This window comes from Anabrus simplex, chromosome 10, assembly GCF_040414725.1.
Source record: "Anabrus simplex isolate iqAnaSimp1 chromosome 10, ASM4041472v1, whole genome shotgun sequence".
Taxonomy (NCBI): domain Eukaryota; kingdom Metazoa; phylum Arthropoda; class Insecta; order Orthoptera; family Tettigoniidae; genus Anabrus; species Anabrus simplex.
The window spans coordinates 64227085-64242370 of NC_090274.1; the positions used below are offsets into that span (position 1 = coordinate 64227085).

General features: G+C 40.1%; 2 protein-coding genes across 3 annotated transcripts in view; one reads left to right on the plus strand and one right to left on the minus strand.

The window, feature by feature from the left end:
* LOC136882097 (pyridoxal phosphate homeostasis protein) overlaps positions 1-15286 on the plus strand; it is a 108714-nt gene that overhangs the window by 60524 nt on the left and 32904 nt on the right. The gene's annotated exons all lie outside the window — the stretch shown is intronic.
* LOC136881931 (transmembrane 6 superfamily member 1) overlaps positions 1-15286 on the minus strand; it is a 40921-nt gene that overhangs the window by 15996 nt on the left and 9639 nt on the right. Inside the window, exons 1-3 of one of the 2 annotated variants that reach the window (XM_067154385.2) lie at positions 8183-8267; positions 7804-7999; positions 4799-5000 (exon numbers count right to left, since the gene is read on the minus strand). In XM_067154385.2, coding sequence (XP_067010486.2) covers positions 4799-5000; positions 7804-7999; positions 8183-8185 — 401 coding nt within the window. In that variant the 5' untranslated portion in view covers positions 8186-8267. Of the gene's footprint in view, positions 1-4798; positions 5001-7803; positions 8000-8182; positions 8268-15286 lie in introns of those variants that run through there. The other variant, XM_067154387.2, reaches the window with a different exon arrangement.

Here is a 15286-nt window from a genome sequence, read left to right on the forward strand (position 1 = left end):
CACTCAAAGAATCATGATTCCTTGATGCCACTGCAGGAATGCATTGCATGTGATAAACTTCATGATCTGGTCCATATTGATCTTCAATGGTAAGAACGAGTAGGAAAATAAAGCGCTCGGAACACATGTTTCCTACTTTTCAAAACAAATGTTCCTATTCTATCTGGCAAAGATAGTGGGTCCATTCTAGCAGCAGTACAAGGAACTGTAAAGCTGTTTACTAGAAGAGAGGCAGATGTATTTCCAGCATATGATAATTAAGACACGAAACCTCCCAGTAGGGTGTATTTGCATGTGATATTGTTATACATCCGGGTGTCTCCTGGGCAACGGACTAGGACTCTTCCTAGACGGCTGATTCTCTCACACCAGAAGCAGAACTAATCAATCTTAAAATGTATTTTAAGAAACGGCTCTTTTCAGAGCCATCCATGACAATAATATCCATAAATATTGAAGACCTGTCAGCTGCCAAAGAGGAACTCTTGAAAAAACTATGCCAAGATCAGAAATGTGACGTCTTGTGCATTCAGGAAACGCATAGGGATGAACATCAGAAACGTCCAAAGATTTCAGGAATGATTTTAGTTGCAGAAAGGTCTCATGCGAAATATGGTAGTGCTGTATTTGTAAAGCCAGACATCCAGATCATCAGTACTCATCATACTGAAGATAACGACATCGAAATAATCACCATGGAGTTAAGCAACATGACCATTACATCTGTGTACAAGCCTCCAAATGAAAAGTTCTCTTTCTTACCACCTGCAAATTTTGGTAATTAAACAAAGTCAATAGTAATCGGTGACTTTAACAGCCGTAGTCACGTCTGGGGATATGCTCAAGAAGATGAGAATGGAAAGATCGTCATTGCATGGGCTGAAACTCAGGAGCTTTCCCTTATTCATGACAGTAAGATTCCCTCCTCCTTCAACAGTGGAAGATGGCACCGAGGGTATAACCCAGATCTTCTCTTTGTGAGCAACTGCTTTGTGCAGCAATGTTCTAAAGAAAAGGGTTCACCAATCCCAAGAACACAACACCGGCCACTAATATGTCACCTCTCTTCACCCATAAGACCACACGAAGTTCGGTTCAGACGGAGATATAACTTTCGAAAGGCTGACTGGAAAAGGTTTTCCAGTATGTTGGATGAGAGGATAAAAACTGTCTCTCCTATACCCCAAGATTATGACAAATTCATTGATATCGTGAAGTTCTGTTCACGGGCATCAATTCCCAGAGGCTGCAGGGCACGCTACCTTCAAGGTATAACTCGTGAAACAACTGCTCTGCTGCAAGATTACTACAGGCTTCACGAAGAAGACCCATTTAGTGAGCAAACGATTCAAGCAACACAAAGTGTTCTTTCCTCTATCTCCCAGGCAAAGAAGGAGACATGGATGAAGTTGATGTCTGAAGTCGATATGGGTAGGAGCAGTCAAGAAACTTGGAGACTTTTAAAACACTTGAGCAATGATCCTACGCAAGGTAACACACATGTCAATGTGAGTGCAGATCAGATAGCACACCAACTTTTGCTTAATGGAAAACCAAAGCTTTCCATGAAAGTAGGGAAGAATCCTATAGTCAGACAACCAGACGAGAGCAATGAGTTATCTAAGCATTTCACACTAACTGAACTGGAATTAGCTCTCAGTAAGTGTAAGATTGGGAAGTCAGCAGGACTCGATGACCTTCGAATGGAACAAATTAAGAACTTTGGTCCTACTGCGAAGTGCTGGTTGCTAGAACTCATGAATAACTGCATTCAGTCTTCCATGATACCTAAAATATGGAGGAAGGCTAGGGTCATAGCCATTTTAAAACCAGGCAAAGATAAAAATGACCCTAGGAGCTACAGGCCAATCTCCTTATTATGCCATCTTTTTAAGATTCTGGAGAGACTAATCCTCAATAGGTTGACTGATAAAATCGAGCCACTTCTGATTCCACAGCAAGCTGGATTCAGGAGAGGGAAAAGCTGCACATCGCAGGTGTTGAAATTAAGTCAACACATAGAAGATGGCTTTGAAAGCCGGAAAATCACAGGAGCTGCATTTATAGATCTCTCGGCAGCATATGATACTGTTAATCACCGAATTCTCCTTGGATAGGTATACAGCATGACAAAGGACTTCCATCTGACTTGTGCCATTAGAAACCTACTTCAAAATCGAAGTTTCTTCGTTGAGTTCCAGGGAAAAAGAAGCAGGTGGAGGATACAGAAGAATGGACTACCTCAGGGAAGCGTGTTGGCACCAATGCTTTTCAATATTTACACAAATGATCAGCCTCTTCCTGCCGGGACGAATAGTTTCATCTATGCTGATGATTGTGTCATCACATCTCAGGGGGATAACTTCGAGGCGATTGAACAAACATTGTCCACAGCTCTAGACACTCTTGCTGGCTATTACATGAAGAATCAACTAACACCAAACCCAACTAAGACGCAAACCTGTGTTTTCCATCTAAACAACAGAGAAGCTTCCCGAACTCTGAAGGTCACTTGGCAAGGCATAGCATTACAACACAATCCTACCCCGAAGTACCTCGGAGTCACTCTGGATCGTGCCTTAACCTACAGAAAACATTGTTTGAACATCAAGCAGAAAGTGGCTGCTAGAAACAATATTGTGCGGAAGCTAACTGGAACATCTTGGGGAGCACAACCAGACACAGTGAGGACATCTGGCCTTTCGCTCTGCTATTCCGCAGCTGAATACGCATGCCCGGTGTGGTACAAATCTTGCCATACCAAAGCAGTTGATGTAGCACTCAACGAAACCTGCCGCATTATTACTGGATGTTTGAGACCTACACCTTTGGAAAAAGTGTATTGCCTTGCAGGGATAGCACCTCCCGATATTCGCCGTGAAGTGGCAGCCAAGAAAGAAAAGAGAAAGGTGTTGACATCGGAAGCCCACCCTTTGTTTGGATATGAACCACCACGCCAGCGGCTTAAGTCTAGGAAAAGCTTCTTGAGAGTAACCGAAACACTTGCAGGAACAGCGCAGCAAGCAAGAATTCAAGAATGGCGCGTCAGGAGTCAACATACGAGGATCAGTCAATGGATGACCCCAAAAGAGGAACTCCCTCCTGGCCATGTCACAGATTGGGTGAATTGGAGAGCACTGAACAGACTGCGCTCTGGTGTTACGCGGTGCAGGGTAAACCAGAAGAAATGGGGTTTCGAAGTGGACAGTACCTTGTGTGTATGTGGAGAAGAGCAGACCACAGCCCATTTGCTGCAATGCAGTTCATGCCCATTCAGCTGCACAACAGAAGACCTGGTTAAAGCGAAGCCAAATGCACTTGATGTTGCAAGGTTTTGGGCTCACATAGTTTAATGTGGCTCTTCGCCATTGGAGTATTTATATTATGTTTTATGTTTTTCCTTATCTTTAATTTTAAACTTATGTATGCTTCTGACACAATAGAAATAAATAAAATAAATAAATAAATAAGTAAGAAAATCAGCACTCAGGCCCTGTATATGGCAGTAAATAAAGGTGCCTAAGCAACGCTAAGGCACCATGTTCAGTGTGTTAAGACCATGGTCACTTCCTTCTCACTCATAGCCCAAGACCTCTCTGAGTCAGTAAGACATAAAGCAAATTTAAAAAATATATATTACATAGGCAAGGCAATAAGTATCTGAAATTTTGCTCTAATTGCCTTTAGGTTGGCTCTATGGTGTTGTGTGCTCACCAGCCACCAGACAGCACCGTTGTCTATGTCTATGTTTGGTTTCAGTGTTATCAGATCAGTGCAGCTTGCGTTGTTGCGACGTAAAGATGGCCGTGCCACTCTCTGTTTGCACCAAGGAAAAACAGCGTTTCGTAACATGGTTTTTTTTTTTTGTGGTTTGAGGGTGTACCAGGAGCGGAAATTCATAGAAGACTTTCAACACAATACGGGGACAATGTTTTGTCACAGCAAAGTGTTTACCAGTGGACTGAACAGTTCAAAAGGGGTTGCACGAGCGTAAAGGATGAGGAAATATTCGGGTGTCCATCTGCAGCTGTAACTGATGCCAAAATTGAACAAGTGTGTGACATGATCCTGAATAACAGATGAGTTACTGTTGATGACGTGTCGAACCATATGCATATAAGCCATGGATCTGATAATGAAATTATGCATAACAGGCTTAACTTTTACAAACTCTGTTCGAGATGGATTCCAAAACAACTCAATGAAGAGCAGAAGCACAATCGTGTGAGAATCTGTCAGCATTTACTGGACCGTCATGCTAATGAAGGTGAAATGTTTCTGAAACAGATCATCACTGGAGATGAAATATGAGTTCACCACTTTGAACCAGAGAGCAAATATCAGAGCATGGAATTGAAGCATCTGCTGTGGAAAAGCATTGTCCCCGTATTGTGCTGAAAGTCTCCTATGTATTTCCGCTCCTGGTACACCCTTGGTACACCCTCAGACCAAAAAAAAAAAAAAAAGATAACGGAATGCTGTTCTTCCTTGGTGCAAACGGAGAGTGGCGCGGCCATCTTTACATCGCAACAGCGCAAGCTGTACTGATCTGATAATGCTGAAACCTCCACACACATAGACAATAGTGCCATCTAGGGGCTGGTAAGCAAACTGTCCCATAAAGCCAACCTAAAGACAATTAGAGCAAAATTGCAGATACTTATTGACTTGCCTTCGTATTTGTTTGCAAAGAGATAATGAGAGAGAAATAAAGATATACAGCATAAAGTGTAACAGTTTGGAAGACAGAATGTCATGAGGTACTAAAAGTTCCAAGAAATAATACAAACATTGTTACCCATTTGAAGCTTTGTACGCCATCATGAGGTAGCAAGCCAGGTAAAAGGTGCCATCCCAGTAGGCAGCAATTGCTCCCCATGCAGACTTCAGATATGGCTCCCCAGCCTCCAGGTATACGTTCATGAAGCCCGATACAAAGCCATCTAACTCGAGGGGGATGAATAAGTCCACAGTACTAGTAAATGCGAATAAACAGAAAGCTGGAAAGAATATAATCAAATACTAACATCTTAAAGACAATGCCTATGACAATAACAATATTGAAAGTTAAGGCACAACCAAGGAACACACAAAAGGATAGTTATTAGTGGAAAGGAGAAAGAAAATCAAACATAATGTGACATTGAAGGTCAAGAGTGCAGAGGGCTGCTTGAAGATGAAAATATGGGTGGAGAGGCGACAGTGATATAGATGTTGATTCCCATAGGGAACCTGAAATATTTGTACCGAATCAGTAAATTTATAATAATAGTAATATATCATCTAACAGCGTCCGACTCGTTGGCTGAATGGTCAGCATAGTGGCCTTCGGTTCAGAGGGTCCCGGATTCGATTCCCGGCCAGGTTGGGGATTTTAACCTTAATTGGTTAATTCCAATGGCATGGGGGCTGGGTATATGTGTTGTCTTCATCATCATTTCATCCTCATCCCCGTCCTGGGATATCCCGGCACTAAAAGCCATACGACATTTCATTTCATCTGACAGCCAGGCAGGCATCATTTTTGAAAATGAGTCCTAGTGCATTAGCACTGCTGGTGGTTCCAAGTAGCCTACGCAGTGGCCTCCACGGTATGCACTAGCCACGCGTGTTGATGGGTGTGCTGTTTACCAACTGATGAGCCCAACTTAACACACTGGGGCGAAACGCTGACAATCAGCAATGAGTTAGGTGGAAAATTTATAATGTCCAATAGCAAACCATATATATATTGGTACTGAGGCGACAGTGCGTTGGCAGGGCCAGCAGTTGCTCTAGCAATTGCTGGCCAAATCCTGTGAAGATGTTGGAAGCTGGCTAACAGTAGATAGGAGTCCAGAATGATCTGAAAACAGAAATAGTAAGATGGTTTCTCTACAATCTCCTGTGGGTCGATACAAACATTGGAACTGGGAGCGCAATTGAGTACAAGTTAGTCATTTGGGAGTGCGGTAGTGAGTAGCAAGTCAGGCGGCTAGAGGCTGTGTCACACAAGGCTAGTACTGGTAGATAATTACTCTGTGATACTTTGCTGCCAGTTGTGACGTTGGAAGGTTTTAGAGGTGTAAACTCTGCAAATGTAGAGGTTGTTTAGCTCTGCAATGTATCGTTGGTCAGCAGCAGCAATAGTAATAATAATAATAATAATAATAATAATAATAATAATAATAATAATAATAATAATAATAAGATGACCAAATAGCATTAGAATTGTTAGCAATCCTTTGAGGTAATTCATATGTCAACTTAGCATAAGTTTTGCTGGAAGCAGTTTGGAAACCATAGGTTGTCCATGGTAGGTTCAAGGTGAAGGAGAAAACAACAACAAGAGAATCTCAAGTACAACATCTAGACTGCAACATATATTTTAAATAATTAAAACCACAACATAATGTAACAAGAGGAGGGGACACAAGGTTTAGAGACAATTTGAAACCAACAGTAACTTAAACAAAAAAGATTAATAAGTTTAACAAGGTTGAATTATAACAACAAATGTATCAAAAACGTGGTCTAGCCACATCGAGAAAGTTTTTTTAAAGAGGGTGCTGTTACCTGCAAACGCAGTATTCAAAGATTAATTTACAAACTTGCCTCATAAAAGAGGTGGATAAAATGGCATATAGGCCGAGAACAAACAAACAAGATGCCGAACCCTATATCAAGGAGAGGAAAGGGACAGGGGCCAGGTGTAGCATAGGAGGAATCGTCCCGCATAACACTTTATTCAGTCTTTAACAAAAGATGGAAAGAATAGTTCATCGATGATTAAAGTGAATAGCCGTAGATAATTGGCCTGAAAATTCCTTGCATCGAGTTACTGGCAAAGTCCAAACTCAATGAACAAGACATGAAAAAGAGCATCGCGCACTCACAACCAGTTTTTGGTCACAAGTATAGATAAAGACAGCTGAAGTAATGCTGCAAAACAAATAAATTAAATATACCCTCTTATCATACCTCTTACCCACAAAATTGATTAAAACTACCTCTTAAGATATCACCATACCCTTCCATCCCCCTCACCTATATTTCTCTTCTCCTTTAACATGCCCTCACCACTTCAGGGTGAGGAATAAAAGCAATTTTAAAAAATACGCTGCAACATAGAGTCTGAAGGGCTGTGGGAAACAAGTCCTAGCACAAAATTAAAATTATATCACTTTGCTCAAGCAGAATCACGTAGGACAAGTCCAGATAGTCGGGAACAAATAGTAGCATGTGATACACACGGTATAGCAAAGACCCTCCACACCACACCAGAGTCGAAAGCGGACTGAGTTCGAGATGAAGTGAATGAGTCTTTTATAGTAACTCGGTGAGATAGCACTCAAATAAAGTGAGGGACCGAGTTTATTCCAGAATGTAACATTGGAATGATGTGGGGACAAGCTGAGTTGACAGGCTGGGCATTAGTTGTATGATGGCAGCAGACAATAGCAGATGAAGTAGTGGTGATCCGAAGTGTAGAGGACAATATAAATGCAGGCAAGGTAGCATTTTGTTGTAGACAGTAGTAGGGGAGCGTTATAATTCGCAAATAGTAACCCAGTTGTTGAAGAAACTTCTCATTCATATACAATTCATACAAGAGATTCTGCAAACATTCCTTAACTCCTTTGAGAAGTTAACACAGCCACCAATATTGCACAGTGAAGAGTATAAATATAATTGCTGTAAGATAATTGTAAATCACATGTTAGGACCAGGTTAAAATGATTATTACCACCACCTATAAACTCTTTGCCCAATCTCTGTTGAATGGACCTTGTAACAAATACTGACATATATGATTCTACTTACCATAAAACATTTTATTCTTTACATATGCTGAACACAAAACTGCAACTCCTGTCACACTCAACATGATAGCTGATGCTGCACATAATATTACTAGTGGACTCAGTGTGTGCGCTACATTGTTGAATCCATACACTATGGGCCCTGCTAGGAAACAAAGACTCACAGCTAGGGCAGTTGGTTTCCATGTAGTTCCCATCTGCAAAATAAACGTACATACATGCATATATCTTCATTATAGACCGTTATGCTTTACAGCGTTCAGTCTGCAAGTCCCTGTGAGTTTACTAAATGCTGCCACAATCCTCTATTTGTAACTAGTTCTGAGGCCTCATTTAGTTCTATACCTCTTATCTTTAAATAGTGAGAAACTGAGTCTAACCATTGTCGCCTTGGTCTGCCTCTACTTCTCTTACTCTTCATAACAGAGTCCATTATTCTTGTAGATAACCTATCCTCCTCCATTTGTCTCCTCACATGACCCCACCATCGAAGCCGGTTTATGTGTACAACTTCATCCATCAAGCTCACTCCTAACTTAGCCTTTATCTGCTCATTTTGAGTACGCTACTGCCATTGTTCCCACCTGTTTGTACCAGCAATTATTCTCGCTACTTTCATGTCTGTTACTTCTAACTTATGAATAAGATTTCCTGAGTCCACCCAGTTTTCGTTCCCATAAAGCAACTCCCATTGGTCTGAAAACAGACCAATGTAGAGAAAGTTTCATCTGGGAGCTGACTTCCAATTTTCAGAATACTGTTGATCCCAACTGCGATCTCACTGCATTCGCTTTACTGGACCTTGATTCAATCTCACTTAATATACTACCATCCTGGGAGAACACACATTCTAAATACTTGAAGTTATCCACCTGCTCCTTGGCTGTATCCCCAAAACGAATATATTAAAAGCAGGAATGGGTTACATTACAATATTTGTTGTATATAAAGGTATTATTTTAATAGTGTACAACTTTGCTTCATTCTGTAAATGTGCTTGTAATCCAAAGCACTTGTAAATCAAAGCAAATTTTCCCATCAGAAGCAATCGAAACATAAATAATTTATTCCACAAATCAAAATTTTAAAAATAAATTTTTAATTATTTTAACAAGTTGCTTTACGTCACTCTTGACACAGGTAGGTCTTATGGCAACAAAGGGATAGGAAAGGGACAAGAGTGGGAAGGAAGCGGCCGTGGCCTTGAATAGGGTACAGCCTCAGCATTTGCCTGGTGTGAAAATGAAAATCAAGAAAAACCATCTTCAGGGTTGCCGACAGTGGGGTTCGAACCCGCTATCTACCGAATGCAAGCTAATAGCAACGTGGCCCAAACTGCACAGCCACTAGCTCGGTCTAACCTCCCTTTTGCACACCCATTAGTAAAGTTTTACCAGGAGAGTTGGCCGTGCAGTCAGGGGTGCACAGCTGTGAGCTTGCATCTGGGAGATAGTGGGTTTGAGTCCCACTGTCGGCAGCCCTGAAGATGGCTTTCTGTGGTTTCCATTTTCACACCAGGCAAATGCTGAGGCTGTACCCTAATCAAGGCCACGGCCGCTTCCTTCCCATTCTTAGGCCTTTCCTATCCCATCGTCACCTTAAGACCTATCTGTGTCGGTGCAACATAAAACAAATGGTTTTAAAAAAAGGTAAAGTTTTTCCCTTTCCAACATCTCCTGTTCTGTTTTCCTTATTGCCCGAGTTTCTCACTCTTACATTAAGAGGAGTCTTAGAACCATTATCCTAACCTAAATTAATAATAATCATATGGCCTCGGCTACCGTATGCAGGCATTTTTAATTTGACACCATCTTGCTGCTTGTTCATCAATTTAACGTTTCTGTGTATTCTGGGTTGACAAGATGGCAGATTAACCAAATCTTTGTTGGATGCCCATGGCCGAGTTTTAATGAATTCTGTTGGATGAACACCACATGTGTCACCAGAACCTTTTACATTCCGACGTTGTACAACATGAAGTGTCGAATGGACTTTCTTCCGCCCTTCAAAAATCCGACTACCTCTGCTGGGTTTGAACCTGCTATCTTGGGATCTAGAATTAATCCGTAGAGGAATCACACACACAGATACCAGATCCACAGAAGCTATGAGATGAATTTCTTGTGGGGATGTTCATCTTGATGTCATAAATTACAATATTTTATTATATTTGACTGAAGTCTGTTTTATAACATGTCAAGAAATTTGTGATTTTGGTCCATATTGAACAATATATTACTTCACTGAAAAGAGGAATATTCCTTGAGGATTCACCTATTTAACACAACATATAATCTCACTTGATTACATATACATTGTAAAATATCAAATTGCAGGTCATGTTTGACCTTGATTTATGCATCTTCAGCTGTATATAATTGTTTTAAATTAAAATTACTAACATTCTTTCTTAGGCAGTTTTTTGAGTGCAACATATTGCCAGACTCTTACATATGAAGATTTTTAAAACAAAAAATTATAAAAAGTGTGTGTACTTTTTTAATAATTCATATTGTATTTTAATTATTGTGTTTTTTAGACAAGGACAACACAAATTAATTGTTTAAGAACTTTTTATAGGGGACAGAATATTGTTAATAGCCTAAGAATAGATGATAGTCATTTTAATATTTTAAAAATGTATGTGCGACTGAAGACGCCTATTTCAAGGCAAAACATGTCCCACAATTTGATATTTAAAAATGTATACTTAATCAAGTGAGATTATATGTTGTGTTAAATAGGTGGATCTTCAAGGAATATTCCTCTTTTTATTCAAGTCAAGTCTGTTTACTAAGTGAATTGACCGTGCAGTTAGGTGTGCGCAGCTGTGAGCTTGCATTCAGAAGATAGTGAGTTCAAACCCTTTTGTCGGCAGCCCTGAAGATGGTTTTCTGTAGTTTATGATTTTCACACCAAGCAAATGCTAGGGCTGTACATTAATTAAGGCCATGGGCGCATCTTTCCCACTCCTAGCCCTTTCCTCTTCCATTGCTGCCACGAGACCTATCTGTGTCGGTGCGACATAAAGCCAATTGTTTAAAAACAATCAAGTCTGTTAATATTCTTTGCTGCAATTACTGATAATATTTTGTTACATTAAAACTAAATAATCTGATTATAATTGTTGCATACATTTTTTTTCCACACTATTTAGGGTGCCTGTTTGTCATTTTGACCTTCTGTTTCACTCCACCAGACCTCTCTTGAGCGTTCTATGGCTTAGTTGTAATTGATTTTTGTGGATAAACTTTGAATGTCTCTCCTGAGATCTTTTACATACCAACATCATATGGCATGGAGTACCGAATGGCCTATCAAAAACCCGACAATCTCTGTTGGGTTTGAAACATAATCTTAGAAACCAGAGACCGATACTCTACCATTGATCCAAAGAACAGTTTAAATACTCTGATCATGACAAGAAATGTATATTGGTACTGTACTTTCCATTTGTTACCGGTAATACTTTTCTTGCTCTGTGATCTGGTATCCTTACTCTATACAGCAGAGAAAATTAAGGATAGTATTTGTCCAGTGATTGTGTGTGTTTCAACTAATGGTCCACAGATATTTTTTATTATACCGGGTACTGTTTTATATACATTTATTTTTAAAAAAGCATACATTGTTTCTGTCTGACAGAAGTTAGGTTATGTTGAAATAATGTCCAAGTTATTACAATAGTTCAACTTGTAAGTTTTCATTTCTTCTAATCTAATGTCTAGTTTAAATTATTATAATGACAGTGCTCATTTTCAGACAATAATTCCTTTTACTAGAATCTCTTTTCTTCAGGACCAGGATGTTACAATTATTCATACCATACTCACCACAACTTCAGAAACTGACATAAAAAATATGGCTACCCATAATTCTGTAATCCTCCAGCTGTAAACAATGTTACCAGTGTCAAGAAAAATAAAGACCTAACTGAAATCCAAGAGAATTGTAATATCTCTCTTGTAACAAACATATGTATTTTCCTGTTAATAACAAACTCTAGGTGGTGTGGGTTGTTTTTGCCAGTGAACAGTGGTGGTAATTAGGAATTAAATGCTGGGGACAAAAATTTATAGACAACAGAAAGTACTGGGGTCTGGTGAATATGGACGGGGAGGGGAGGGGTCGGAAGACAACCAAAGAAAACAGTTATAAAATAAGTTTTTAGTGCTCTCTGTGCAAATTTCAACAGAGAAGTAAAAGTGTGCACTTTACCTAGTTAACTGCAGCAACAGTGAGTTTTTATTTTGAGATTTTGATTCAATAATATACAATAACACTTTCACCAAAGGAATAAATTACACCTGTATTACAATTAAGTAGAATAATGGCATGATTATACAATTTAAAAAAAGTCATTTATTCCTTGACTACACACTAACAAAGTCATCGTCTGAAACTCATATCCGAGTAAACGTATTTTTCAGCAGTTTACATTTTCACACTCACAATGCTTTGTGAATATGTGTCATATGACTTAGTAGCCCAATCTTGGGATGAAACATACGTCCACACAGATCACATAGAATGGCTGGGATTAGGCCGGGGCTGAACTTGACGAAGCTTCCGTGCTTCGTTGGACTTGGAGTGAAAAGTAACAGCTGAAGAAAGTGCCACTGGCATAGATTTGTTTAAGGTGGATCGCAGCTTGCCAGGAAGTGACCCACACACTGTGATTTTGGAATCATTCACCATGGCACATAGGCATGAGACATGTGGTGTCAAACACCGAAACTGCCATGGACTGCCGCTGACTTGAGATAAACCGAGCGACGCCTTCATAGCCAGTCCATCTGGCATTTTCTCTTCCTCTTCACTCACCGTACCGAAGCCCGTCTTCTCTGACAAGTAAACCGTTGAGTCATGGTAGTTCAGTAGCATTTCCTCTACTGAGGTACCATCAACCCTCTTATAGAGCCTCATCTGCCTGAACTGGTCGAAGCTATCCACCGTCCACAATATGGAATAGTCACTTATGTGAAGTCAAGTTTAAATGGAGTGCAAGTAATTGGTTGCACTGAAGATGGCTACATTTACACTATAGCAATTCAGATAAATAACTTAAAAATGGTCAATATGTAGAAGCCTCCGTGTGTGAATTGGACTCCTACAGTGCTGCCGGCTTTTGATCACCCTTGTATATACACTGGAGACTTCAGCAGCCATCACACAAACTGATGGTATGACACTGTGGATGCGAATGGGGAGTCTCTTGTTTTATGGGCAGAAACTAACAATATGTATTTGGTTTTTGATGTAAAAGACAAGGGAACCTTCCACTCCATATGCTGGAACAAGGATTACAAACCAGACTTGACATTCATGTCTAAAGATCAACTAGACCAACCACTCAACACTACTCGCACTGTTCTGTCCAACTTCCCAAACAGTCAACACCGACCTGTTATGGTGGAAATCAGTTTGAAAATTTCTGTGGTAAACTCAATGCCCTTACCCAGATGGAACTTTCAACGAGCCAACTGGGATGGATTCACAAAAGACCTTGACTTCAGTCTAGCTGCGGAGAATCTTCAGCCGATGGCGAATAACTACAACAAATTTGTTAAACTAGTTATCAAAGCTGCTAAGTCCAACATTCTTAGGGGTTACAGAAAGGAATATGTACCTGGATGGAATGAAGATAGTGAGGCTTTGTACCAAGAATACCAATCAAACAGTGGGCTCACAGCTACTCCACTCTTTAAATAAGAACAGATGAGAGAAATGGGAAGCTACACTCAAAGAAATGAACTTTGCAGAGTCAAGCAGGAAAGCTTGGAGAATCTTGAATGGGCTAACTGGCAAGCAACACCCCAAAAAGCTGCATCCTAAACTGAGTCCTGACATTATTGCCAACTAGATCATAGACCTCACAAGGACAAAGAGGGACAAGAATCATACCAGAATAGTAAACCTTTCTAAACTCAAGCGCAGTGCCCTGAGAAACGAGCCACTTTCCAGACCCTTTTCCACGGTGGAAGCAGAAAATGCAATTAAACAACTGAAAATCGGCAAGGTTGCTGGTCCCAACAATATCTATAATGAATTTATTAAGAACATGGGCCCGCATTGTATATACTGCCTCACTTCTCTCTTCACGTACATACTCCAAGAGAACAGATTGCCCAGGCATTTCAAACTGTCAAAAGTTATAGCCATTCTCATACCTGGCAAACCTGAGGACAGCCCCGAAATTTATTGCCCATTAGCACTTCCTAGTTGCATATTCAAGCTTCTTGAATGAATCCTCCTAACTAGAATAGCTCCATTCATTGAAGCTGTTACTCCTCCTGAATAGGGTTACCAGACATCCGTATTTACCAGGACATGCCCTTATTTTTAGCGCCTGTCCTGGCATCCGTATTTATTTTTTAATTATTTGCTGATTGTCCGTATTTTCGTCTAATAATGTTAAAATGAACTTTTTCCAACTGGAAACCCATTTTTGTAAACTTGACTCGCTTATTCCATAACCTTTGACTTCAGCTGCAGCTTGAACTTATTAAATTCCTGTAGTCTTTGACTAGTATATTATCGCTGGTGGAAGTCGATAGTCGAAGTTGGCGATAGCATATGGAAACAGAAGCTAAAGACAAATAAGTTCACTGCTGAATTGGAGAAAAGATATAAATGCTTGAAAAAGGGCTGCACTGACGAAGAAGCCATGTATCTAGAATGTAAACCAGGAACATACGCTTCTGTGGCTAATCGTGGAGCTATGGATTTAGAAAGTCACATTACAATGGGAAAACATAAAGCTAATGTTCAAAGTGCCTCAACTTCAACTTCAAATAATGTGTTGATATTTTTCAACAAGAGTACATCACTAAACGAAAATGCAATTGCTGCAGAGGGAGTTCTTGTGTATCACAATGCTATTCATCATGGCAGCTACAAAACTATTGATTGTATGTCTAAGCTTCCATCTAAATTATTTCCTGATTCTGAAATGTTGTTGTTTGAGTCATCAGTCCATAGACTGGTTTGATGCAGCCCACCATGCCACCCTATCCTGTGCTAACCTTTTCATTTCTGCATAACTACTGCATCCTACATCGGCTGTAATCTGCTTGTCATATTCATACCTTGGTCTACCCCTACCGTTCTTACCACCTACACGTCCTTCAAAAACCAACTGAACAAGTCCTGGGTGTCTTAAGACGTGTCCTATCATTCTATCTCTTCTTCTCGTCAAATTTAGCCAATCAGATCAAAAATTAGATGTATGGCTTTTCAGGCGTTTGCTCTATTAACCAGCATTTCGTCTTAGGTCTGACTCTAGACTCGTCAGAGTGGGATGTATCAGACCCTACCCACTGATGCTGGGGTGTATGGAGGTGAAATTTATCAGAAGCCTATTTATGAGGCACAGTCTGATAACTACATATGGGAGATAAAACTCCACAATGGAATCCAAATCGATCTCCTCTCGCCAATTCGATTCAGTATCTCTTCATTTGGAATCCATTGTGGAGTTTTAT